Source organism: Coturnix japonica, chromosome 1, assembly GCF_001577835.2.
Source record: "Coturnix japonica isolate 7356 chromosome 1, Coturnix japonica 2.1, whole genome shotgun sequence".
Classification (NCBI taxonomy): domain Eukaryota; kingdom Metazoa; phylum Chordata; class Aves; order Galliformes; family Phasianidae; genus Coturnix; species Coturnix japonica.
In genome coordinates, this window is record NC_029516.1 from 152140777 (window position 1) to 152168466 (window position 27690).

General features: G+C 36.2%; 1 protein-coding gene across 2 annotated transcripts in view; it reads right to left on the minus strand.

Annotated features, from left to right (window-relative positions):
• Positions 1-48: 48 nt before the first annotated feature.
• INTS6 (integrator complex subunit 6) overlaps positions 49-27690 on the minus strand; it is a 37890-nt gene continuing 10248 nt past the window's right edge. Inside the window, exons 4-18 of one of the 2 annotated variants that reach the window (XM_015851859.2) lie at positions 20084-20173; positions 14598-14781; positions 13200-13325; positions 12618-12772; positions 9807-9959; positions 9534-9666; positions 8959-9053; positions 8444-8554; positions 6627-6842; positions 6392-6518; positions 5030-5172; positions 4405-4639; positions 2262-2630; positions 1729-1822; positions 49-643 (exon numbers count right to left, since the gene is read on the minus strand). In XM_015851859.2, coding sequence (XP_015707345.1) covers positions 550-643; positions 1729-1822; positions 2262-2630; positions 4405-4639; positions 5030-5172; positions 6392-6518; positions 6627-6842; positions 8444-8554; positions 8959-9053; positions 9534-9666; positions 9807-9959; positions 12618-12772; positions 13200-13325; positions 14598-14781; positions 20084-20173 — 2325 coding nt within the window. In that variant the 3' untranslated portion in view covers positions 49-549. The remainder of the gene's footprint in view (positions 644-1728; positions 1823-2261; positions 2631-4404; positions 4640-5029; positions 5173-6391; positions 6519-6626; positions 6843-8443; positions 8555-8958; positions 9054-9533; positions 9667-9806; positions 9960-12617; positions 12773-13199; positions 13326-14597; positions 14782-20083; positions 20174-27690) is intronic. The other variant, XM_015851860.2, reaches the window with a different exon arrangement.

Below are 27690 nucleotides of genomic sequence, written 5' to 3' on the forward strand. Positions count from 1 at the left end.
GAAGGCAAAATGAACCAATTCCAGTAAAAACTGAACTCAATCCCAGGCAAACGTTAAAATAGAGCTTTTATTGATGGAATAACAAAAGTGCTTTTCTTAAATATTTGTCAAAATACATTTATACAACTTACAATAATATATCCAAAATAACTGTATATACAAAACATTACCTTGTTTTATGTATGTGCTTTTTTTTTTTCCTCTTTTCTGAAAATTACAAATCAACTTTTTGGCAAAGCTCAACCTTAAGAGGTGATCGTTTCGAAGATCAGCGTAAGAAAATAGAACCTGAGGGAAAGTGACACTGAAGTCCGTGGACAGACAAGGAGTTCTCCATTTAGTTAAATAAAAATGTTTTAGTGATATTTTTTCACATTACAAAGTAACAGAAAGGAAGAAAAAAAAAAAAAAGATGACAGATACTTTTCTCATTCTTTTATAGAGCAGCTTCTCATTCTTCCATATACAGAACTTGGGATAAGAGTGCATGTCAAAAATGAATGCAAGTAAGAACAGCAGTGCCCTGCTGTGGCTCTGCTGTGCAGTTCCTTAGCTGCTGTTGATATGGTTGACCTGATTGGATCTGCGATGGATTTCTTCCAGAAAACTCTCCAGCTGTTCTATCAGCATTCGTTTTTTAAACCTGTATTTAAAACAAGGTATTAATGAATGCACATCATACATCAAGTATCGTTAGCAGAGTGTTTACTGAGCTATCATTTTAGGTACACTGAGTGATGGCATTGCATGTACTTCGCTTACTAGAACTTTAGGTAACTACTAACTTGCTTCTCCCATTTAGTAAGAGAATACAAACTGGTGTTACTACAACTCTGGCCCAGTACGAGGTTAAATATCACTCAGCCTTCAGAATGCCAGAAAAACCATTGTTTTCTATTTCCAGAAGTAAAGAAAACATATGAAAGAACTACAGTCCTAAAGGTAGCAGCAGCTTTTATTCTGCATGCCTTCATGGCACAAGCACAGAAGAGAATTTGGTTCTGATGGCAAAATGGCCATCACAGAGCATAGAGCGTGTTTTGAGATAATGAGAAAATATAAATAAGAAGTTTGAGAGGAACTGAAGAAATATAGATGTAAACCATACTTGGAGTCTCTGTACTTCTATTCCCTCCAGACTACAGAAATTTGAGCATGAGAACATTGTCTCCTTCGCTCAAACCGCTGCCTTGCAGCATGCTGTTCCTTGTTGTTTCCAGCTACCACCCCTTGCGACACTTCTGCATTCAAGAAGCAACTTCTGACCAATGCTTTGGCAGCTAACATGTACTCAAAGCAGCAATGAAAAGATCACACACTTGCACTGTTCTGAACTGTACTCTGAGTTTGGTATTATGACCATATTAAACTCTGGCAAAAGCATCTGTTCGCAAGTTCCCAGAAGTTAAATGATTATCTAATTACCTTTTCTTCCTATACCATTGTTCACCTACCTTTATGATGATTTAGCAGTTACAGCTACTAACATTAAGACTCAGTATAAAGCAAAAAAAAACACCAAAACCATCAGGAAGTTTATGTATTTCTAGTGTTTGTTTTCTACAAAATGATTCACACAAAGCATTGTGTGGGAAGTTTAAGACACAGGACTGCATGGATGTCAAGCAATTACAAGGAGCAGTAGATGGTGCAGTTTTATAAGATTAATACAATTCAGTATTGTATTAATCTTATACAATCTTACTTTAAGATCTTAATCTTACCTACCTTGAAGCTTCTTTAATTACATTTTGCAAAAATATCAGTCTGGTTTGTAAGCTTCCTTGTACATGCTTCAGTAAAAAGAAGATTCTTTCGTATTCTTGAAAAAAATAAGAGCAAAAACAGTTAAAGAGACACCCGTTAAAACATTTTGCTTTATGTGAACAAAGGCAAGAGAATTAATTCAGCTTCTGATAAGACAGATCATCTAAAATCCAGGCTTATAATGATAACATACAGTTTTATCAACATTAACATTAAAAACCATAATCAGATGGTCATGTTTAGGATATTACTAGGATACCTATAATTCTAATATCAATAACGATAACCATTACTTTCATGGAAATTGACAGATGCAGCAGTATTAGAATCATTCATCCAGGAAGTTTTTACAAGCTGCTTTAAAACAAATCTATCTAGCTTTCAATTTCATTTCACTCTTCACGGTTTAGTATTTTTCTGAAAAGGCAAAATAATATTAATTCTTTGCCTAGCTCTCATGCCAGTCATTTAATGAAGAGATTTGGAATGCTTACTTCTTCCTGGTTTTCGGATCTCTTTCATGATTTGTGCTCTCAGCTCTATATTAATCTCTCTGGAACTTCTGCAGGGCACTGTTTTTTTCCCTTTGCTGGTTGAAGATATTGGCAAACTGTCTTCAGTATTTTCTTCTTTACTACTTGATTCATCATGATTCTCCAAAAATCCATCAACATTCAAGTTATTCCCTAGATGCTCATGGCCTGCACCCTCTATATGAGCTGCTGATCGATCCAATGAATTGAATGAAGAAGACATTGAAAATTCAGAATCCACAGCATCTGGGAAATCATCTGATGAAAGCGGGTCTGTAACATGATTCTCTACCACATCATCCATTGCAATCTCATTATTAGCTTCTGATGCTAAAAAAAAAAAAAAAACAAAAAAAATACAATAAAACACAGATTACTCATACAAGTTCTGCCTTCTTTATGATCTGATAGAGATCACTGAGACTACGGCAAGCAGCAATACTTCTAGAACTATGCTTCAGCCTGTCTATTATACATGCCCGGCACAAGAAAACGTTTGTGGGTTGTTGTTTCTGGGCTGTAACAAAAAGCACATCGGTTTATTTCCTCTCAGCTAATGGCTTAAAATTACAGCTGTATTCTTCACAGAATCACAGAATTATAGGGGTTGGGAAAGACCTCCAGAGATCGAGTCCAACCCCCCTGCCAAAGCAGGCTCCCTACACCACTTCACACAGGTAGGCGTCTAGGGGGGTCTTGAATATCTCCAGAGAAGGAGACTCCACCACCTCCCTGGGCAGCCTGTTCCAGTGCTCCGTCACCCTCACTGTAAAGAAGTTCTTGCACACACTGCTGAAAAGAGACTGGCCTCACCACTTTGCCCCTCACACCTCAGATATTTATAGACCTGGATCAGGTCCCCTCTCAGTCTTCTCAAGGCTAAACAGACCCAGTTCCCTAAGTCTCTCCTAATAGGGGAGATGCTCCAGGCCCTTCACCATCTTTATGGCCCTCTGCAGGACTCTTTCCAAGAGATCCCTGTCTGTTTTGTACTGGGGAGCCCAGGACTGGACACAATATTCCAGATTAGGGCAGAGTAGAGGGGGAAGATCACCTCCCTCGACCTGCTGGACATGCTCTTTTTAATTCACCCCAGTATGCCATTGGGCTTTTTGGTGTCAGCCAATCCTACCAACTTCGTATCATCAGCAAACTTGCTGAGGGTGGCCACTATCCCCTCATCAAAGTCATTGATGAAGATGTTGAACAAGATTGGACCCAGCACCGACCCCTGGGGGACACCGCTAGTTACAGGTCTCCAACTGGACTCTGCACCACCAATGATGACCCTCTGTGCTCTGCCAGTCAGCCAGTTCTCAGCCCACCTCACTGTCCACTCATCTGTCTCACACTTCCTCAGCTTTGTCATAAGGATGCTGTGAGAGACAGTATCAAATGCCTTGCTGAAATCAAGGTAGATATCCACTGCCCCTCCCTCCATCCATCCAGCCAGTGACATCATAGAAGGCTACTGGGTTGGTCGAGCATGACCTCCCTCCCCCTTGGTGAACCCATGCTGAGTACTCCTGATAACCTCCTTTTCTTACAATTGTCTGCAGATGGCATCCAGCACAAGCTGTTCCATCACCTTTCCAGGGAAACTGATACATGCATTATCAACAGCAAAGAACTAACCTGTACAATGTACTTTTACTACATACTTATCTTTCCTTATTAAAGTGAACTGTCAAACTTATTGAGCAACTGTTGCTCACCGAACAGTGAGAGCAAGACTGTTACACAGTACCTCAGCTCAATACTAAGGAAAATAAATCCACTGCACTACAGGGAAATTCAAAATAACCTCAAGTTGTGATAACTTCTGGAGCTTGTAAATTTCCAGGAAAAAGAAGAACACCCTTCTGTTTACAGTCTCCTCATTTAATACAGGAAATACAGTGTTTATATTGGAAAGTTCACATGAGACTTCTGTCTGAAGAGCTATGTTAACTCTCTGTGATAAGCCCCCATTGCACACTTACATACTTCAACTACACATTTCCAAAAACTGCCCTATTTGGGAAATCAGCCAATAATATTTCTACAAAGACACACTTTTTCCATAAATAAAAACCAAATACTCTACATATAAAAATTCACTTACTTTTGTGAATAGGAATAGGTTTAACAAGGTCGAGCTGTGCTTGTGTGATTGGTGATGGTGGTCCTTTTCCTCCAATGTGGTTATTTACAACTGGAGGAGTCTGTGGTCGACCTCTGAGCAGGGGAGACATACACCGGCGCCTTTTTGGAATCCCTTGCATACTTGGTTCTCCAGGACGTTTATGTTTATTCTGAGGCCCAGCAACAAATTCATCTGCTTCATCTATCATCATTCCCTGTATTTAATGGGTAGAATGCTTAAAACTTCAATCCAGAAACACGTAATATAAAATATTGTGAACACTCTGGTATGGTGATGTTTACAAGGCAATAACATACAACATGCCACTATGTACCAGCTTCTCAAATGGCAAAGGAAATATGCTTAGGTATTAGCTATACTACAATGACAAGCGTTTCACTTATAAAGGACTTTAAAGGCATAATACTGTTTTCTAATAAAGACTGCCCTTCATATGATAACACTGATGAAAAACTGAGAAACATTCTTGTAGGCAATGCCTTCCCAAATACTTGGAATTACTTCTCCTATATGTTACTCTTTGAATAGTCTAACTAGCAGCAGACAACAGCATGTTTTTAAAAAAGCTATATAGAAAAGTCACCTTTTTGTCCAACTTGAATGGATTGCCAAATGTATGGAGCCTTCGAGGTTGATCAGGATCAAGCTCTCGGAGTGGAGAAGGTATTTGTTTTAGATATTCCTGGTAATTTCCCATTTGTGCTATAGGTACACTGTGAACTTGATCTGTTATAAAAGGATGGTTATTAATAGACTAAATTCCCGTAAGATGAGCAGTATAATATAACTCCACTTAACATCTCAAATTTTCAGCCTTTTATCAAATGCATTAACAGAGTAGATATGCAAAACTCACCATTATTCTCACCTAATTGGTATTTATAACATCATGATTTGAGTGCAGAAAGCTTGATTAAAGGAAACTGTCATGTATTCCAACATGACATGGAAAAAGCAATAGCTGTCATGCATGGATTTAGTTTTCCAGAGTGTCCCATAGCTTTTCAACAGGTAGATGGGTGGGGGAAAAAAACAAGACTTGCAATAAATTTTATTCTAAAACATTACTACAAACAAAATCTACAGTAATGCAACGTAGTAATGCCATGCTGCATATAGCTTTGATAGACATCTACCCAATTTGGGGTACATCAAATGTAATTGTTGAGACTGGCACATTCTTGAAGCAACAGTAAATTTTTTTGCCACTGGAATCAGAATTTTCAAATCTACAGGACCTGAAAACTTAAACTTGCTAAACGTTTTCTCAAGCAGAATATAAGCTACCAAAAACAGCAGGGAAAACAATTGTAAGTTTTGATGTGTTTTAACCCCTTTGTCAAACAGCAACTTCTTTGTATTTCAAATGATTTTCTGTCACTACTTAAGTCAGATTAATATCTGTGACCAAATGACAATGCAAAATACACTTTTACTTGCATTATCCATTTTCTCCACTTTTTTCATCACCTCTGTTTGTTAGATGCCCTAACATAGTGTCAGAAAACACAACTTAAAGTGAAAATGAAACAATCATACAACTGCTGTTGACCTACAGGGCAAAAAAATCACACTGACAGCACCTAGTGAGTAAGCTCATCTTTCCACTATTCACAAAACACTTCTTACATGGAAAAAGGTCTTAATGTTCAAAAATCCCCTCAAATTTTCTTAGATACATCATGAAAGCTGGTGAAAAAAATAAGCGAACAAAATCTGTAAGTAAAAGTCCAAATCTCCTCAGACTAAAGGACAGAGTGGTGAATCTATATCCTTTCTGTCCCCAATTGCTTTTCTTCCAATTAGCTAAGGAACAAAGTCAAGTTTAATGGCAGATGGCTGCTAAGCTTTTATGAATAAATATTTGTTGAGTCTTCAAAATTTAATAAAAGTGATATCATGTAAAGGCAAAAAAAAATAAAAAATAAAAAAAAGCTCAACCAACCTTCATCTTGTCCTTTGAGGAACTTCCGAGTACTCTTCAGTAAATTAGATCTCATTCGTGTTAATTGATCCAAAAGATTTCTTCTAGGTATATCATAAGCATTTCTAAAAGTTTGAGGTTTCAAGTCCTATGGTTTCAGTAATTAAAGTTTCAATTAACACAACGTATGAAACAATATCTAGCATTTCAATGGTAGTATATTGAAAATAACAACATTACACACAGTGGTGCTTACCTTATTCAGCAAAGCTATTTGGAACCCAGCATACTCCTTCATATTGAAGTCTAGAGGTCTATGAGGAATTTCCCCAGTAATCCCCTGTAGCAGATGTTGAAAATCGTTCCTATGTGCCATAGACAGGTTGTGTGATCTGCTTCTGACCTTAATTCCAGTCTCTTGCGCTACCTTTTTGCCTACAGAGCCAATGACTCTATCGGACTCTATTTTGGCCTTAATTTAAAATAAATAAATAAATAAAATTGACAATATGCTCTTAAAAGAATTAGTCACTTATTCATTTTAAATTCCTACCTAGAAGATTCAACAATGTGCTAATACACTATGACGACCATAACCAGGATGAGTGCTTAAGGAGTGCTTAGTACATAACCACTTAATGTCTACTACAATTTCAAATATAGTGAACATTTTGTGCCTATGTTTTCTGCATATTTCTCCCTCTGCTGCCCATTACTAAGCACCAAGATGCATGCAATGCTTTTATTTTCATAAGTCATAATTTAACTGGCAATTCTCTATCTGTCCTCAAACTGTTTTCTGCTGCAAGAGCTAAATGCAAGCTTTCAAGACTGATTCTCCCACAACTATAGTTGTGATCAGTCATACAATGGCATCAGCTTCCTAAAAGCTCAACAGACAGTCACAACATTAAACAAAAATAGGAAACACATGAAAATACCTAATCCTATTTGATCAGACAGACCTCACCCCCAGCATTGTTAGATTTGTACCAAAATCAAACATGTTCATAAATGCCAACTTTTGGGCAGAATGCAGTTGAACAAAGAGCTAGAAGTAATTTGCCAAGACAATTTGCCAATGTTTGCTTTGCAGTTTTATACCCTAAATTTACAGACTAATCAGAATCTGAATTTGTACTTAAGAACACTGTGTCTGTGCTGCTAAAATCTTTCAGAAGTGAGAAAAGCTTTATGTACCAATTTGCAGTCTGTCATTGCATCTTAGGCATCTACAAAGCCTACATTGAGAGATTAGTTCATTTAGTAGAACACTGAGCAACGTGACCATGATTTGCTAAGATATACTCTAGAATTCAAATTTGCTCCCCTGTCAAATAATTGGCTTATATCTTTTTTTTTTTTTAAATAAAAGTTGTTCTATAAGAACTTGATAGCTATGTAAGAAGTACTTGCACTACTATTAAAGTTTCAAGCCTACTGTGTGCTCTCATGATCTTGAGCAGGAAAGCTTAACATGCACAGCTCAACAAAATAAAAGTGAAAGCAGCAGGGCAGAAATGCCTTAACTGGTGCAGGGGACTAGACAAGATACATGCACTATTCTGAACAGCATGACCAACTTCATCACTTTACAGAAGGTCACTTGCAACTTTAGTCTGTATGCTTAATTCAGAATCTCTAATACGTCAGTTCAGTTTTTATTTACTGAACACTTTCCACTTCAAAAGTCACTTTCTGATTCAGATACATCTAAGTACAAATCCCTGTTTTCTGAAAAAAAAATAAAAAATGCTGCAACAGCTTTGACTTAAGATAACATGTTTTCTTTTGGACAAAAATATGCTACTATAACTGTACATGTAAAAATGTTCCTTAAATATAAGAGATCTTAATAGGTACCTCCATATCTATCTATACAGTCCACTCTAAAGTTTATGCTTAAATGTTTTCTTTCACTTCACAGAACCAAAATACTTCCTTATTAATTGCTTATAGAAAGGCATTAACTTGATCTTCCTGCTCTTTTTCCTTGAAAACCCTTGAACTTGAGTATTTTAAGATATTATCCTGATATTACAAGTTTTTACTGCTCTTGTGCTTCAACATTACCTGCTGACTCAACTTTTTGAGATATGAAATGACACTGTAACTAAGTCCATATTCCACATTGTCAGCTATAAGGTTTGGTGCTCCCATCATTCTCACAGCTTTCTTCAAAGGCTGAAACATGGAATATATTGCACAGTCACATTTAACTTTACAAGGGTTATATATATACTTTAAGTAACTGTAACCATTTCAAAGAGGACCTGAAGTCTTTAAGGACAAATGTCAGATTTTTCAGGGCAGATTTTTTTTGTTGTTATTTATAAGTGTTATTCCACTCACACTGAATCAGTCACAAACAGAAATTAGTTACAATTGTTGAATTTTGTTGCTATATTCAAATTTCAAGCCTTCTCACAGGACTACAGTGGAAAGAGTATTACTATATATAAAAGTTCAGTTATTTTCTTAAAAATACATATTCTACTTGAAATAGAATAGAAAAAAGAAGCACCCACACTGGAAAGGTGACTATAGCTGCTTAATAAAATAGAAAATTGAAAATCAAGTCATCTTACCCCAAGATAGTAAGGAGGCATTGTCTTCAAATAGCTTTCAAATGACTGTAGCCATTTTAACGTTGGCTTTGCCTTGTGTACTTTGAACAAGTCATCTGATGGTTATGAAAAACAGAGACACAATAAAAGACATGCCTACGATTTTTTTCCTAATAGAACAAATGCTAAGAAAATACTAAATCCTTAATGCTTAAATATATTATTTTAACATATATACAACTAAACTAAATATACACAAAAGATTAAAGTTGCAGCCAAAAGATGGAACCTGACCAGTTATCAATTTGATAAATGAGATGACAAATTGAGAATAATGGCTACCGAAATAAAAGAAGTGAGATTACTGCATATCCAAAAGAATAATGATTACAAAAATTATTCTTGCACTTTGGGCACAAGTCATGAAAATCATGCAATTGTTTACAAGAGAAATAAACATTGCCATTGATATAATTGCTAAACATTCTATCTTTCTATGGCTGTGACTAATACTGTCACCAGCTGGATAAAACTCTTCAGATCAAATCAATTTTTCAGTTGCTTATTACTTGAAGATTTCATGGACTGGTATTTACCTAGCAGTGGAAGAAGAACTGGATAATTATAAGGCATCACAAATAAATTCACACAATTCAGGGCTGTACTAGCTTTCAAGTAACCAAAAGGATGACCAAGTTCACTGTATTTTGCACTATTGCTCACATACACCTGCAATGAAACACATTAAAAGTTAAGCATATTTTTACATATTTTGTGAATTTAAAGTTTTACATCCTAATTTGATTCTAGAATAAATTACATGACAAATAGCTTTAGAGAGACTTCAATTAAGTACGTATTCTACTTGCCTGCCAGCAGGTCTGAGGAGATTTTCTTTCCAGGATAAACTGGGTCAGTGGTGAAGGCTCTAACTCATATTTGTCAAAAGGCAGTTTGTCAATGACCATCGGCTCACAGTCAGTGCAGGAGAATTTCACCACAGGATGAGAAGTGCGGGGTGGCTAAACATAAGCATTCCACTGTTAATAAGTCTGCATACAGTAACTTCTTTGTACTATGATAAATAAAATAATAGATTCTTTGAAAACAAACATTTAAGGAGTCTACTGAATACAGAATTCATACTTTCCTAAGCACATAATTTGACACTGACACTATTGTGAAATCGGATGGAAATTGATTTTCTAAATACTGCTCATTTTACCTACTAAGTCTACAACAGTAAAATTTCTTACGTATACACAAAAACACTACCAATGGAAGTAAAGCCCTGTGTGGACTTTAGTGCTACTTTGGGGCATGCCCACTTTGACCTGGCAGAACTAAACTTTGTACTTTCATATTTGTTGACTTGCTCTCTTTAACAGCATGTCTCCTTCTGGGCAAATTTTATATTTAAAAATCTCAAACAGAATTACAGTGACTCATATAAGAAAAGTCTACAGCAACTCACATTTCAACTGCAATTGTGAAAACTTTCAGTTTGGGCAATTTAACTGTAATCTTTTTATTAATTACATGGAAAACACCTTTCAATCTCAAGTTTCAGATATGAGTTGATAATGTTTGACATTTCTTTTGCTGAATAAGGAGGTGGCAAACGTGAAAAAAGTTGGAACCATATGCCTTACTTTGAAGGACCTTCAGGAGAGGAACTAAAGCTTTTATACTTACCTATAACCTCCTCCAAGGCTACTAGAATCTGAGGAAGATCACACCTGGGAAGTCTCCTTCCATTTAGTCCCTTTACAAGAAGTCAACTAATAAATACGTAAGATGAGCTATGGAAATACATGGTTTCTTGGACCTTCCTACCACCTCACCTTGAAAGTAATTTTTCCTACAAGTTTATAAACTTTAGTCTCTTCCTTTTAGGATGAGCCAGCCAAATGTTATCTGTCCACAGAGCTGGTCTTGCCTTGAGTATCTCCACTCTGAGGAAGGTGTACTGTCCAAGTGCACACAAAACAGGAGGCCCACTCAATTGAAGGAACTGCAATTCTCTTGAAAGAAGATGCCTCCAATAAATAGTTGTGGCGGAGTTTCTGACCAAGCCATGAAGCAGTTATACTAAGAATAAAAAGGCTGCAAAAGAAGTTGAATGCTAAGACTTGAGTAGTCCAATAAGTTCTGACTGGACAGCAAAACTATTTTTTACCTCAGAGCAGTGAGAGCAGCCATTAACACGTTGATGTATCAACAGAATCATAAGCAGAATTTCACATACATTTAAGAATGCCTTGATTGTACCATCTACATTACATGAAACAGTTTTGAGGTAGGGCTACATCAGATAAATCCACAGTGGATCAGGGGCAAAAAAAAAGATGTAACTACAAATCCTCAAGTAAACAGGATGTTAAGTTCTGGCACTACGTAGACATAAAAGTCAGGAAATACAAATTTTGAAACACTATAAGCATATGTAGCTCCCTCTCATTGCATAGGGAAGGTTCAATTGGGAATTCCAATTGATGCCTACAGGAATTTAGCTGCAGGTGCAGTAATCCAATGTTTTGTGCAGTTATGAGAGAGGTATACGTGCTACAAGTGAGCAAAGTATTTTCTCACATCTTCTTGCCATTTAGCTTCAAGTTTTCAGTGATTTGGAACCACAGTTCTTCACTTGGCAAGACCTATTTTAGCAATATCAATCAAAATCTGCAGTAGCATCAAATCGTCAAAATTTTTCACAGTAAAAGGAAGCAGATACACCACTGATAGTGATTACAAGAAGTACACAGGGCAGCTTTCCCACAGAGCAGTTTTTTCAATATCCAGTGCACTGGCTCTTTGCTTTTTAAACAACCACAAGATTTATTATGTTAGCTTGCTTTATTGTTCATGGAATGAGGCAGATCCCAGCAATACCACATCTACAAACTTCACTAAGATTTCATACTTGCATCACTCTGCAACACCCTGTATTCCAGACTAAATTTTGCAAACAATTTTCCTGAGCAGCTCAATGATCTAGTCAAGCTACTTCGGTATCAAAAATCAACAAAAATCATCATGAAAGACAGGGAAGAATTATACAATTGCACAAGTTTCACTTTAATGATTTTCAAAGATAAGTAGAAATAAATATTTTATACTGAAGACTAGTTTTCTTACCATACAAAAGGCACTGGCATATATTATTTATAAAAACAAGGACAAGGAAAACTAATTTTGTAGACAGACCCTTTAAAAAAGACAAGTTTCTCTACTTAGGATAAGCTAAAAGCACAGTTACACCTAACAGTAGATGAAATTGCATTCACCAGCTACAGTGCAAACAGCACTATCTCAAGGATACAGAACTGGTAAGATCATACACCTTTCTATTAACATCATCTGTTAGGTAATAAAATTTAGTAGTCCATTACCAGACTAAGTGCCATCTTATTTCTGGCGTGGTACTTTAAGAGAGCATAGACTAGGTTGACTTATCTGCTACAGTCACTTTCTTAATGCTTCAAAGTGAATACCATGGGTTTTTTTTTTTCATGAACAAATTATCTAATAACAGCAATAGGGATTTTCATGTGATGTTCCTTAGTTCACAGAGCATCTACAATAGCTCAAATAAAGCACATCTCTCAAGACTTAAAAAATAATTAGACAAGAAATTCAGGAATACTCCCCCTTTTGTTTTATCTAACTTCAGTACTTACCAGAGTTGGCGAATTCTGATCTGGCCAAAAAGATTCAGGAACAGGCCAATGACCTATAGGAACCCCAGTTTTAGGGTTTGGTCTGACATAAATGAGTTTGTGACAGCTGTGCCAAGGCTGGGGTCCAAAGGGCCTACTTATATCCATCTGTCCATCTAGAAAGGAAAAATGCTTTATAAAACAAAATAGCATTAAAACTCAAAAATTTAGCAGCTTCTGTGATGAGCTTAAGACCTATGTTCCCAGGGACTATACTCCTTCAGCTGATATTTTCAACAAACACTCATGCAAAAAAGTAGAAACAATGAAAAAACAAGTGAGCATTGAGTGTTTACAGAACCACAGTTGAGAGAACTACTGGGAGCTCTTCATAACCATTTGACTGCCTTTGTCCTCCTATCACTATTCCCAGTTAACCTTCATATCTCATTTAGAATGAGAATTCAGAACAGCAGAGTCATATCTACTATTTTAAATTGCATGAGTTTTCCTTTGGTTTTTGCAATTCTTATGTTAATTTCACTGAACTATACTGATATCATCACTGTCATCAGATATCAAAGTATAAAAGGCATCAAGTACCATCAATTGGCGAGGGATCTGGTCCAGCTTTTTCAAAATTTATTACCACTCCACTTTGCACTTTTTGCACCAATGATTCAAGACACTGATTCAGCATTCTTGGAGAGCATACACAGTATGATCGACCTGGAACAGAATAGCCAGTGTTAAAGTAGCTCAGTGTTCTGCTCTTATTTCAACAAAATAGTTACAGATGTTACACTCAACAAAATAGATACAGATTACTGATTTGAAGCATCTGCCAAACACTCCAAGCACCAAGGCAGCCTAGTAAAGCAGTGATAGTGCTACATGCATCTTATCTGAAATACCTGAGTTCTAGCCCCTTAATGACATAACTCAAATTCTTGGGTGAATCCATGGAAAATGGGCTCCCCCTTGTGACAGACATCAACACAACTGTCTAAAAATTTCCGTCAAAGTACCACTTGCACAAGCCTACATTAGCCAGGAAGAAGTTGAATCGGTTCAGTTTCTTTTGGAATGATTTTAAAATATCTTCTGCTTGCTTCCAACCTAATCTCCTGCAATGGATCATAAGAATCATCATGTTTTAGCATGTGATGTAATGAAAGCATTTTACAACGGAATTAAAAAGATAATGCCTGAATTTGAATATGATTTCTAAGAGATAAGAATTATGAAAACAAGAAAAGCAACAATTCTGCAGAATTACTCTGCATATTGCACTGCAGAAATCCTGCACTGCATTGTGTATTCTCTGAAAAAATATCTTAAACATTTCCCATACTTTTGGTTTGCTTTGATTAAAACACGACAGAAGTTTCATAGGATTACAGAATCACAAGGTTGGAAAGGACCTACAAGATCATCCAACCATCCTCCCATTACCATTGCTACCACAAGCCATTAAACCATATCTCCTACCTCCCCTATCCAGACACCTCTTGAACACTGCCAGGGATGGCAACTCCACCACCTCCCTGGGCAGCCATTCCAGTGCCTGACCACTCTCAGAGAGAAAAAATTTTTCCTTATGTCTAATCTAAACCTCCTCTGGTACAACTTGTGGCCATTTCCGCAGGTCCCATTTGTTGCCTGGGAGAAGAGACCATAACTTTCCATAACTTTAGTTATTTGTCATAACTACACCACAGACTCAACTGCTACAATTTCTCATTGTGAAACTGAGATGGATTAGAAAAAAAAATTAAAGAGTTCTGCCAATAAACTGCTAAAGGAAATATAATTGAATTCTTCCAAGATAAGTTACACGTGAAGCATTAATGCAGGGTCATTAAATTTATTATAATCAAGTTCTGAGTTTTCAGTAAGAGTTCACGAATACTTAGTCCACCCCACATACCTGATTAACAAATCCATATTCAGTTCATTTTCAAAATCATTGATTTGTCAAAGGAAGTCAAGGGCACCTACCTCCTGTGACTTCACACATTGGTGTGATTGCAGAGTCATCCACTGGTACACCTGCCATCTGCTCTGATTCTGGTGATGAAACACCAGGCAAACGAAGAACTAAAGCAAACAGCCTCTGATCCCATCGAAAGGGTTCCTTGGTCAACTCGCTTCCAGGCAGAGGGGAATTGAGAGGTAAGTGGAGCTGAAAAGGAATTTAAATCCGTGAGTAGCTACTTAGAAGAAATAAATCAAGTTACGTAGTGATAGCAAATCTATAACCACTTATAAACACACACAGAATCTTTCCACAGATATTTATGATTCTCTTTTGCTTCTTTACAAGTGAAACTTAATTTAATCAGCACTTCAAAGAAATTTAAGGACAACATGAGGCACAAACTTGAGAACCACAAACTGAGTGGGAACCACCACCTTCTGAATATGAACTTAAGAATCGATCAAATACCTTCCCTAGAATTTTACCTATAAGAACTAATTTTCTGCAGAATAAGCTTATTGTCAGCTCAAACTCCTGGTGGATTCTTCAAGTTAAAAGGCACACCAAAATAAAAAGGTATTTTTAATTTAAGCCTACTAGAGAAGAAACATAACTTGGGTATTGCTGCTCAAAACAATCCAGCTACCATGACTATCTGCTCCAAATAACAACTTCAAGTAAATCAATGTGGTGGTTATGCTACAGCATCAGAAAGGATTGATTTTAGCTAGGTTGGGCATATCCCTCAATCATACTCGTACCTTCTCTGTGCTCTAAGTAAACAACAGGTTGAAATCAATACTGAAATGTAAACTGTATTCTTACCTATACATAATAAATAACAGTAGCTACAGCTATCTAATACAAGAACTGTCTGCCATGCAATTATATTGCCTCTATCTGGGAAAAACTAAATGTTTTTTAGTTTCTAATATTAAAGAAATCACCCACAGACACAGAACACGTGGGGATATTTCACTTTGCTTTAGGTACCAGATGAAACAGTAGCGATTCAAAAGTTCCCAACTTTAAATACAGCGTACTATTGACACAGCAAAATTATTAATTAACAAGCAACAGCCATAAAGACCATCAGAACATCTCAAAATCCTGCGCATTTAGAACTAGTTAACTGAAACAAGAAATCAATGCTTTAAAAAGCATTTGTAACACACATATTTTTGAATACCGTTGCTTTATGAACAAACAAGTGGAGCAAGAAGTCGTAAAGTTTAAAGAATGTTCAATTCTAGAGAACTTATACAGATAGACTAGGCTTATAACAAGTAATTACAGGTTTCAGAAAAATGAGACTAATCCCTGGTAGATATTACCACCATCAGTACAGATAAAACCTTTGTTTTATTCAAGTATTGTAGCCTTGTTGTTTATGCAACCTCAGAGCCAGGTACAAATCATAGAATCATAGAATTACCCAAGTTGGAAAAGACCTTGAAGAACCACAGCCTAACCAGTACCCTTGGGTAAATGGGACAAAGCCACTTAACATGTCAGCAGGAATCAGAACATTGCCTTCTCAGAGCACCTGATGATTTATCCTGTATCTGTTTTTGCTCACAAGCAGACAGCATGACAGAAGAGCGCTATTTTCCCCTAATATTTTATGGGAAGTTGCTCGAAGGGCACTTGGCTACATATGTGGTTCATTACTGGTTCATACATGCCTTTCCCCTTTTTATGCAAACGTAACCCAACACCTGCTCAACAAAGGGAACCTAAAGCTAAAAGAATAGTTCTTCATAAATAGTTTCCAATCCCAACTGTAACAGGATTCAATTGTAAGTACCATAATATCATCTATTGGGACTGCTACTTAAGAGCTGACAAGCTTTCCAACACAGATCTCAGCCAACAGATGAATAAGATTTAGTGGTTCTAGACAGCACATTTCCTTGGCAAAACATCTCTTCAGAGCAGCACTGTAACTCACCAGGCAGCACATATTACAAGGTTCCCACCTGACCCTGCCCCAGTGCTATTCTGAGTTCGGTGCATCTCAAACTACAAAATCTTCATGCAGCTCAGCTGGTTATAGTGAACAAACCCAAAAAACAAAGCAGGTCTCAGCAGCAGAGCACTGCAACATGCACAAATTACTACCAGAAATGTTTATAAAAATCCAAGACCACATGCAAAGCCATCAGTATTAAATCGCATGTCCTCACTCTCTTCCCTACAGTCTAATTTCAGTTAAATTTAACATTCACGTTACTGGAGAAGTTGTAGATTCAAACCAGACCTCATACTCTGCAAACATTAACAACTGTCTTCTCACACTCAGCACTGTTCATAGGTTTTGTTGTTGTTTTTAAACAAACAAAACCCTCAAGTATTTACCGTAGCAGCACAACAACTGCATACCTAACAAAATAAGATGGGTCTAGAAACCTGTAACCTGCATTTTCTTTCCCCATGCACTTCACATCTTTTCTTGTTTTATCTTTCATATTGGTCATTGAGAGAAAGATAAAATGAACAAGTGAAAAATAAGTTGTTCACCAACAGTGGTCTTCAACGTTGTCTATGTTGAATGACACACAAGTGCCCTCATAACCTCATAGCTCAGTACTGGGAGATAGCTTTGTTTTTATCTCAAGCCTTATTTGTAACAACTCTATTATTTCCTAAAGCTTTTTCTTGTATCCATGAAAAGTAATTTGTAACATTCCAAGCATATGCAGCATTTCACCACTAGAGGACAGCAGGATGAACAGCAGGGTTCAAGCCCAGCTGATAAGAGTCCCCCAGAATCACTACTTCAGATCCTTAAGAAACGACAGCATTGGTTTCACATCATTTTCTGTGCAATCATTTGCAGTTCAAACAGAAAACCACAAAATGTTCTTCTATATGAAATAATTTCAGATCAAAGAGACACCATCTCAAAGACACGATTGATTTTGCCATTGTAATGCTAACTATGTTAACTACAAGCAAGTGCACACTCAGCAGATAGTTGCACAGTATTCTCATCTCAAGAGCTCTGAGGCTCAGCACCAAATACCAAAACCCCACCAACTGCTTCGAGAAGCATCTTGGATGAGGAAGGATGGGAACATGCAGTGAAAGAGATATGTCACCTACTTGCTGCACAGTTTAATAAGAAACCCAGACTTGAGTTGGAAAAGCTACTTTTAAAAATAATATTGAATATTTGCAGTTCTTGGTTACTGCTGAAAGTAAGGAGGATCTTGCCACTTGTCACAGTTATTACAGCCAGGATTTGAGACAAATCCTTGATGTAACAATGTCAACAGCTTTGGTACGAAGAGTCCAAAACTACCAATTCCACCCATAAGAGTCTCCTATAGCAAAAAGATCAGAAGAGATAAGAACAGCAACATACATAGGACAAATAACATGACTGATGCTGTCTGTCTGCATAATCATGCATCAGTACATCAATGGGTCAATAACCCAGTTTCACGCTTGCAAATAGGATTTTAATGCTTCATACTAAAATGGAGTATATGTAGAAGGAACATGGGGAGATATCCCAGAAGCTGCAAAACTTGAGAAGTATGACATCGGAGTGACTAGCCATTAAATTACAGTATTTTGTAATGTAAAGAGGAATATTAAATCCTTTCAAGCAGTTGAGCACTTTCCAAAGGAAATATTAGGAAGAGTCAAAGACCAAATGTGAGGGACCATGACAGAAGTGAAAGGCACTTCCAAGAACTTAAAGCGTCGGGTTTATAATTAATGATGGTATTCAAACAGTATGAATCCCTCAGTTCCTTAAGTTACAGCTAAGTAAAAGTGAATCAAAGGAAGAATCTGCTCAGCGTGCCATGCTGAACATAGGTACTGAAAAGTGCCTGCATCGGTTCTCAGCACTGATTCGTTAGTACTGATCAGTACTGATGAGAGTTGCATAGATTGCACCATTTATCTTTAGTCTGAGACAAAGTTTTAAATTCCATAGGGAAAGGATAACTGAAGAATTCAGACACAGCTCTGAAACAGAGTCTGACAGTGTATAGCAGGGCAAGTGACAACATTCCAATAAAGCCAGTTTCATTGGTAAGAATGCAAATATCCATGTGAAAGAAAAAGTTTCCTTCAGCTTTCCCACTGGCATCACACAGGCAGCAGTCAGACAGCCCCCCACATTGAGGCTGAACACATGCAATTTTCAGCCTAGTGGGTATTTGCTTTACCCACTGATCACCTTCATGTACCCTCAGTCCAGGTTGTCAGTACCAGATTTTACAGCTCTGTCATTCAATATTGAAGTTGTTCATCCTCAAGGAAGGATTTACATGACTATTCTACCAGTTTTATCTTTCAAAATTAAAACACAGTATTCTGCTGTTAAGAGTGCTACTACATACTGTAGAAAGCTTGTCTCCTCATGAGGCAACACTTCCTCAACAAATCACAATTAACATGAAGTTGCTATTCTACTTTATAACTTACAAAGTTAAAAACCACAATAGAAGTTTTATAAAGATAACCTACTTGATGTCTTGGATCCAGGCATGCCTTTTCAGTTACTGGCTATGTCTATTTGTTAGTAGTCCATATAGAATTATCAAGTCACTCAAGTGTCTTCCTTCTACGTCAAACACGTTACAAAAATGCTCAAATACCACTTTCCATACAAGCAACTTCTTTAAGTGTTATCAGAATGCAATATAATAGAGTATTAACAGAGTAGAAGCTCAAGAAATCAACGAACAATGAAGTCTGATAAATTACTCTGTATACTCAAAATGTGGTGTATCACATGAAGTCTGAATACTCTCCTTAAGTTTCAAGAGAGAAAGGGAAATGTTTACATTTTTGTTTTTCTACTGCATGAAGTAGATACTAAGAGTCACACAAACCCATCCTTCTTGATTTTTTACATCTTTTTAAGGAAATAAATCCATGCAATCATTAAGCTAAAACAGACTAGTGTTTCAGCATTTACTGATTCTGAGTTTGCCAGATATCTAAGCAAATACTCCAATATATTGAAGCCTTTTGGTGCTTTTAAAACTGCCCTACAGATTTAACTTGAAATATATTTCTTCCACTCTTACTTTTGATTATAAGGATATTACCTGTTCAGATTATAATCATTTTAAGAGCCAAGCATGAACAATCTATTTCATATACTGCCTAGCAACAATTTTCTTTGGGAAATGACTACATTAAGTTGGATCTATATGTACTACATTTAAATCAGTTAAGCATTTAGATGCCTCAAAGGAATCAATTTCTTCCACTAACATATTTTAAATGAACTCACTTGAAAGAAATAGTGAACAGTCTACAAAACAGACCAAAGTTGCACTATGTGCTTCTGTCATACATGATAAGAAAAAAGAGCTGTTTAGACTCTGACAGTACTATTATACAAAATTACCTTAAGATAAAGGAAAAACCACATGGGTTTAATCTGTTAATGAATGCAGCTTACAACAGGATCAAAAGTTTCTCCTAAAAGCAGAATTCAACTGTGATTAGTACACTGCAAACAGAGGTCAGATCTTACCTCTTCCTGTATTCCACTTGTTGTAGTTAATTTACTTCCATCGGTAACTGTTATAATTATTGCTGGCTCCAGAAAAAATGGATTTCTTCCCTAAGAAAAGAGAAAAGTAACTTCATTTAAAATGATGCAACAAATTCAAAAGCTTCATTTCAGTCATTAAGCTGTCACTGACAAAACAGCAAATGTTTATTCTCATGTATAGTTCCATGTGTTTCTCAGACTTTTTGCAGTTTGGCCATGGAAAAATAGGCAACACATCTCTACTCAGATAATACATACAAAATATGGCAAAAAATGATTAACAGAAGACTTGAAGAATAAAACATATAGAATTATTCAGACAGCCCTGCAGCTACTTAGATAAGCAACTTTCTCTTCAAATCACGGATATGCCCTGTTCTACCTGCTGCAGAATTGATTTTATGCTTGATTTAATTACTGCATGACCAACTAAAGCATTTTCACAGCACCTTGTGATCTTGATTCTGCTGTTGACAAGCATTCTATATATCAACTCTAAGAAAGTTAGTACGTTATGTCCCAGCTAGGGTTAAAGACAGAACAGCCTACGGGGCAGCACAAGCTTTTATTTAGCGGGCCCTCTATTCTCTATGTACATTTTCTATGTCCAAGCTCAACACTGCACTTTTCTTCAGAAAACAATAAAATAATGCCAGTCTCACAGCCTAGTTCCATTCATAACAAACTCTCTCATGAAGGATTATAATTAACTCTGAAACAGTGGACACAATTAACAGCTTTCAATAAAAAGACCTTTTAAAACCATCATATATATATAAATAAATGATAATTTATGTACTGACTGTTTAGAACAGAAATATCACTTCACTAAATTTGAACTCCATTTGGTAAGGGGCGTTCATTATTAAGCACCACCTTTACTGTGGACAATTTACTTCAAGCCAACAGAAAAATGAAGAAGCTATCTGCTCAGTTTTCTGAAGTTTAGTGAAGATTATAAGATTATCTTTTAGAATAACACACCATCATTAAACACAAAAACTAAGCAAAACCAGAAATTAAAAAGTGAAGATCAATTCCTTCTATAGTAGACAAGCAAGTTCATAACCTAATTTAAATAACTACATGAATTTAAGGATTCGTAAAATACAATAAATTTTAATTGAAAGTAGTTGAAGAATTTTTAGCCTCATTTAACTATGAAGAATAGTTGCAGTATTCTGCCAACTAGAATCACAGAATGGCCTGTGTTGAAAAGGCCATTTTCAATCCCACTGCTATATGCAGGTTGCCAACCACCGGACCAGGCTGCCCAGAGCCACATCCAGCCTGGCCTTGAATGCCTGCAGGGATGGGGCATCCACAGCCTCCTTGGGCAACCTGTTCCAGTGTGTCACCACCCTCTGAGTGAAAAACTTCCTCCTAGAACTTCACCACAACTACAAAATATCAGCAGGAAGCTAATGATGTTGCAACTGGAATAGTATTTGAGAAAGGGTTTCTAACTAGAGGAAAAAGAATATTTCTCATTAATATGGAGTATTAAAAAATACTTTCATCCTAACTCAACAACAGCTTGTAAAAAACACCAGTAAATTAAAGACATGAGTTTGCCTAGCTGTGCCTACATTCACAGCCCCATGCAACTGAGAAACATGAAATGAAGATCTACAATCCATCTAGAGGAATGTAAATTTAATTAGAATATACCAAGGGGGAAAAAAATAAATAAATTAAAACAAACAAACAGTTAAAACGCCTACTGCTTTTAACCAAAAAATTCTATGCCCTTAGTTCTTTGACACCCCGATTCCTCCAGCCATACTCTTCACTTAGCCACATGAAGGCATACAAAGCCAGTATTGTCAGGCATTCCTATGAACAACCTCTTATTTATAAACTTTCAAAACTCAGATGTTTTAAGTTTGGCAAAATGAAATTCTTAAGATATTTACAGCCTTTTAAAATATATATATATATATATATATATATATATATATATAATCTGCTAGTTTTCAACATTTTAGAACTTCACTTCAAACTGATCATTTTTGACTGCCTTTCCATTTGAAATACACTATTAGAATAAAACACTGAACTTCCACATCTTAGCAATACCATGCTGTTGAAAATACCTAGTATTCATAGAACCGAAAGTCAAAGACAAGAACTCAGGATTTCCCATTTCTTAAATAACAAAGAAACTCTGCTTCAATATCAGAAACTTCAAAAGCAAGAGCCTTGCTCACTACTTAAGCTAGCATTATACAGGCCTATTCCGACAAAGCAGAAGCAAAGCTATTTCTGTTCCTGTGTTCTTCTGCCTTCAGATAAATTATAACCATTGACAGGGTATAAACATTTCAGCCTACAGGTGTATCATATAGACTGATTTGCTCATTTGGTACTCCTTAATTCAACTAGTTAGCTACCCAATGCATTACCCAGGCAATGCTGGAGGTGCGCTAGGCTAAAATTGGATAAGCAAGAAATCCAAAGCCTGAAAAAACAAACTTCTATTATGCAATACGCATACTTTTCAACAACTGACCGCTTGAAGACCGCTTGTTCCAAACCACAAAGCAACTCCAGTTACATCAGATGCTATTTCCCCAGACAAAGTGGTTCTGTGCTCAAATAATGCAAAACAAAGGAATAGCTGTGAACACCGCGAAGCTTCTCACCTCTCAGTTCTCACAAGTCACAGCAAGAGACATGGTTCACCCTTGCTTGTGTGTCATTTTTAAAAGGAACCTTAGTCTGGGCCAGAAATGGATGAAATTATCAAGTCCAATTTTCTGGTTAAGACTGTCAGGACCAAAGATTAAATTTTATGGACAAGTTTAACGATCACTTTTAGTACTATTAATACGCAGATGGATTTTTTCCTACTCCAAGTTGTACAGCTAAATCAATTCTAGAACTACCATGACCTCTAGTTGAGCAAAAATATACAGTATTTTACATTATTATACTTGCAGCAAGAGAATATTTGCTTAAGACTACCATCATGCATACATTTAAATATTAATTTCAATGTCAGAAGTGTTGAAAAATGTAAGAAATAGCTGAACTGGAAACATGACAAAAAATACCATGTCAGAGAGTAACAATGACATACCAATGAGGAACGACTATTAAAAGTACAAGATTAGTGTCTTAGAAAGAAGCATGTACATTTCAGAGGCTAGAAGCTGAAGAGACTAACTTTAAAAGAGCACATTAGTAATGATTAGAAAGGCAGTTCTCATGGAAAATTCTTCTTAAACCAACTTTCAGATCATGATCAAGTTCCTGAATGTAAGTACGCATTCATTTTAGTAATTAATAGAGTTTAACAGGAGAATGAACATTCTACTGCAGTAAAGTAGAATTTTTTGCAGTAAATCCTTTTTGTTTTCAAAAATAACAGCTTCAACTGACAGCAAAGAAAACTCTGCTCAGGAAATACAAGTGTGCACTTTTCAGTTCAATCCTCTTTCTTCCAGATCTTAAAAGGTCAAAACTCTCATAAATGACGATGAGCATCTGTGAACAATCATGGAACAAAAACAATTGTTTCAAATGAAATCTAAGAAAGACAGAATTATGGTAGAATTATTAGCAATAATGCTGGAAGATCTGTACCACCTCCTACACTGGTAAAAACTGAAATACCAAAATGCTGAGCTTGGATTTCAGCAAAATAAATGATATTATCTATCATGGTTTTTTCCTCCCTTTTTTTTATCTTAGCAATATCAATTATGCTTTAGCATCATTATAAAGTGTCTAGAACATGAACACTGCATTTATTAGAGACGTTTCATTGCTCAAAGCAGAAGAAACAGACAGGTATTTAACAATTGTTTTGCACCGACAGCTATACAAGAACAGCCACATCTTGTTCAGCTTCCTTCTTGCATTTTATCAGCATTCACTAACTCCTATTACCTCTGCAGAACCTGTCAATATAGTCATGCAGGCCTACAAATTCAATTTTATTTTATACATTACATAATGATTTCTTAAGTCCCAAACACAGTTGAAAACTCTGGCATCATGCAAAAATTTAAGTGAATTCAAAAGTGGCAATAGAACTGTTCCCTTAAACTACTTTGCCTTTAAGATTTTTCCAAACGAATATGGCCACACTACAACTACACACATACAAACCACAGTACTCAAGAACAAGTTCAGTAGACAAGTAAACTTTTCCTACTATTTGATAACAAGCAACACTGCTTTAAACTGAAGCTTTTTCTGGTAATACACACGGGATTAAGACCTCTGAGAAGCCAGGTTTTATGCATTAAAAGTTGCTAAATTTTGCCACCTGAAAGATTTTGATATACTCTTGACACCATTGATCACTGAGTAGACAATGTAGCTCTGCAATAGGAGCAACAACTTTGTTACTACTAGAATAACATTTGTAGCACACATCAATTTCAATATCACTTTCAGAAGCCTGAAAAGCTTCAGGAAAGCTAAATTAACAATTCCAATTTGTAAATAGGACAGAAGTGGTTGAAGACTTATGAAGTCTCCATTGATATCCAAGTAATGGCAAAGACAGACAATGAATCAATAACAGATTGGAATCTTGTGAAGTTATGAAATCCAGGAATTGCTCTACCACCAGAAAAAAAGTGCCCAGTATTTTTCCGAAAGGGACACAAAGGAGAGGGTAAATTCTTACAATTCTTACCATTAATTCTAGTTCTATAGTCTAAATAAGCGTCTGCAGTATCGACATCCAGTTTCTATTAAAACATCAAAAACTTTCCACATCCCTACAGTATCCAAGATGGGAGGATTTACACTCTACCCCACCCTGAAGCTAGGCAGCTGGGAATAATACCTCATCCTTAAGTACAGGTTACAGGAAATATACAGGTAAAATAATCAGATCCTTGAAGGTCATTTGAGAGACTCTTTAATATGCCTACATCCCCCCCCCTTCCCCCCCCAAAAATAAATAAATAAAAATTCCTCATTCTGAAGTGAATCAGAACAAAATAGTAGCAAACATACAGTAGCTAAAAAACACCAATGTGTCTGACAGATGGATGTAGGAAAGAAAAAGGTTTGCCAAAGGAGTTTTGATTGACCCCACAACAAATGCACGCTAAGAACAAAACAACAACGTCCAACACCACTCCCAATTTGTACACATTAGGACTAGATTGTTTTTTATTGTACTTCTACTCCCATACAGTGATTTATCTATAAATTGATGTTTGGCCAAAATTGCCTATTAGAGAGTAAGTATCTTAACTATGTTATCTAGTATTTTTACTCTGTAATTGGAAAGCCAGCCAGCAGAGGGGGCACAAGTTACTAAAACCTGTCCTTATAAGAAGCAATAGGGGAACAAGGAGACAAATCAGAGGCATGCTCTGTCTGAATACTATATCAAAATACATAGCAACACTCTTCATCTGTGACTGTATATACCTAAGAAAAGGCTGAACGAATGTATTAGCAGAGATAAGCAGTTGTTTATTGGATCCTAGTCTCTTAAACTATTTTAATCTGTTAGTTCATGGTTTCTAACACTGAAGAGGAACAGCATTATTCCAGTTATCATTTTTTTGTTTTGGGTTTTTGCTTCCTTGTTTTCTTGCTGTTTATTGCCCTTATTCTACCACCCATCCTTTGGAAGCCTCAGTCACAATAATCAATTATCTTCAGAATAAAAGTGGGTGGAGTGAATGTAACAGATAGGAAGAACTATTTTATCTTCTGGAGAACACCTTAAAACAACTTTAGGAAACAGCTTCCTAGAACTTATCAAAATCTGAACTCATGCTTCCATTAACTCATCTTCTTTTCCCTCAAGGAAAAGGAAAATGATTTCAAGCAGTCACGTTTTCTCTTGCACTCATTCACTCTCTGAAAGTCAGTATATTGATACCAATGATTTTGCAATAAGAATGGATAGCACAGAAGAGCTCTCCTCCATGATGTGATTTCAAAGCTTGAATTCAACAACATACAGCTATCCTTCTCTATAAACTACAGGGAAAATATTGCAGGCAAAATGATTTTTTCATTTCCTAGACAACTCTTCTTTAGCTAACTATGTTACAAATAGCTAAGAGTTTCTCTTCCAATGTCCAAGGCATGCAATAACCAGTTTCTTATCTGGAATGCTTGCAAAGGATTACAAGGTAGTTGTACAGCTTCTGCTTCATCTCTTACTGGCACTATAGATTAGCAGTAAATTGAATGATCTTCACACATGCAGGATATTGATTCTATGGTACAACTGAAGTTTTGTGTATTTCAGATGACTGGGGGGAAAAAAAAGGAGTTGCAGGTTAAACAGAACAATTAGCAAAGGAAAACAAAAGTGTAATTTCCTCTGAAGCCAGGCTAGAAATTACACTTACTAGCACAGCAGTTGCAGAACATAGGAATGAAGGGAGCATTCTTAAGCAGGTTATGAAGTTACACACAAGAAAAGGATATTTGAGGTATTTAGTAAAATATACAGAGGATGAAAAGGTAATTTGCACTAGAGTATTCTTGAGTATATCTTAAAATAGTATTGAATTTGCAAATATGCTCTTCTATCTTTTCTGCCCAGCCTGGAAGACCCACAGCAAAATGCAGAGATCCAATCAGATATTCCTTATATATTACAGGGACAAAAGTAGTGAATTACATAAGAAATAAGATTCCAAACACTTTGTCCAAAAAAAAAACAAACAAAACAAACAAAAAAAAAAAAACAAAAAAAAAAAACCAACATCCCACAAATGTTTAATATATGACATATATTTAAATACATGTGCTCTACTCATTTTGCCTGCCCTTGAAAGTCTCTGTCCTATAAGCAATAGCTGCATTATGTATCTGTCTGGAAATGCACACTAAAATTATTCTGCACTTATAGTATCATTTTTACAGTGCTCATAACTTTGCAGAGTTTGGATTCCCATGTCTAGCACCGAATCTATTGAAGACTAATATATACAAAACTACCTGACTATGCACAGTCATTTTGGAACACTACTCAAGAAGTTTGTTCTAAGAACAAAACCACAATTAACAGCTTGAAGCACCAAAAAAGCAACTGAAAACAGCCTAAGAAGGAGATTCAATGCAAAAGATGATTATTCTGGAATATAAAGCCACCACAGTAAGTAGAGCACATATGAGAACAGAAGGGAGATTTGTCAAGGAAGCATTTTTATAGACTAGGTACTGAATAATACAAAAATAATGAATACACAGTAGGATTTACTAGGACAGCAGACCCCAAATCCCAAGACTCACTAATATTCTGATTTCATAAATCACATACTTCCAAACGTTTGTAAATCAGCTTCAAAAACACCACTTCATTATAAAAGTTTGTCCTGTTTCTCTTATCTAAGAAGAAATTCAATTGAGTTCTAAATAATATATTATGTAAGTGATAACTTCTTTATTTACCTGTAAGTGCTCCAATTTAGGTTAGAACCTTGATAAGTTTCAAAAACAATTAAGTCCTTGAATCTTGCACAGTTTGTGACAGGTAATTTAACACGACATAACAACCAAGAACTACATAATGTTCTTCATATACAGCCAATTCCAGCAAGTAAAAGTGAGGAACAGCAACAAAAATGAAAACAACAAAAAGAAAAGCTACT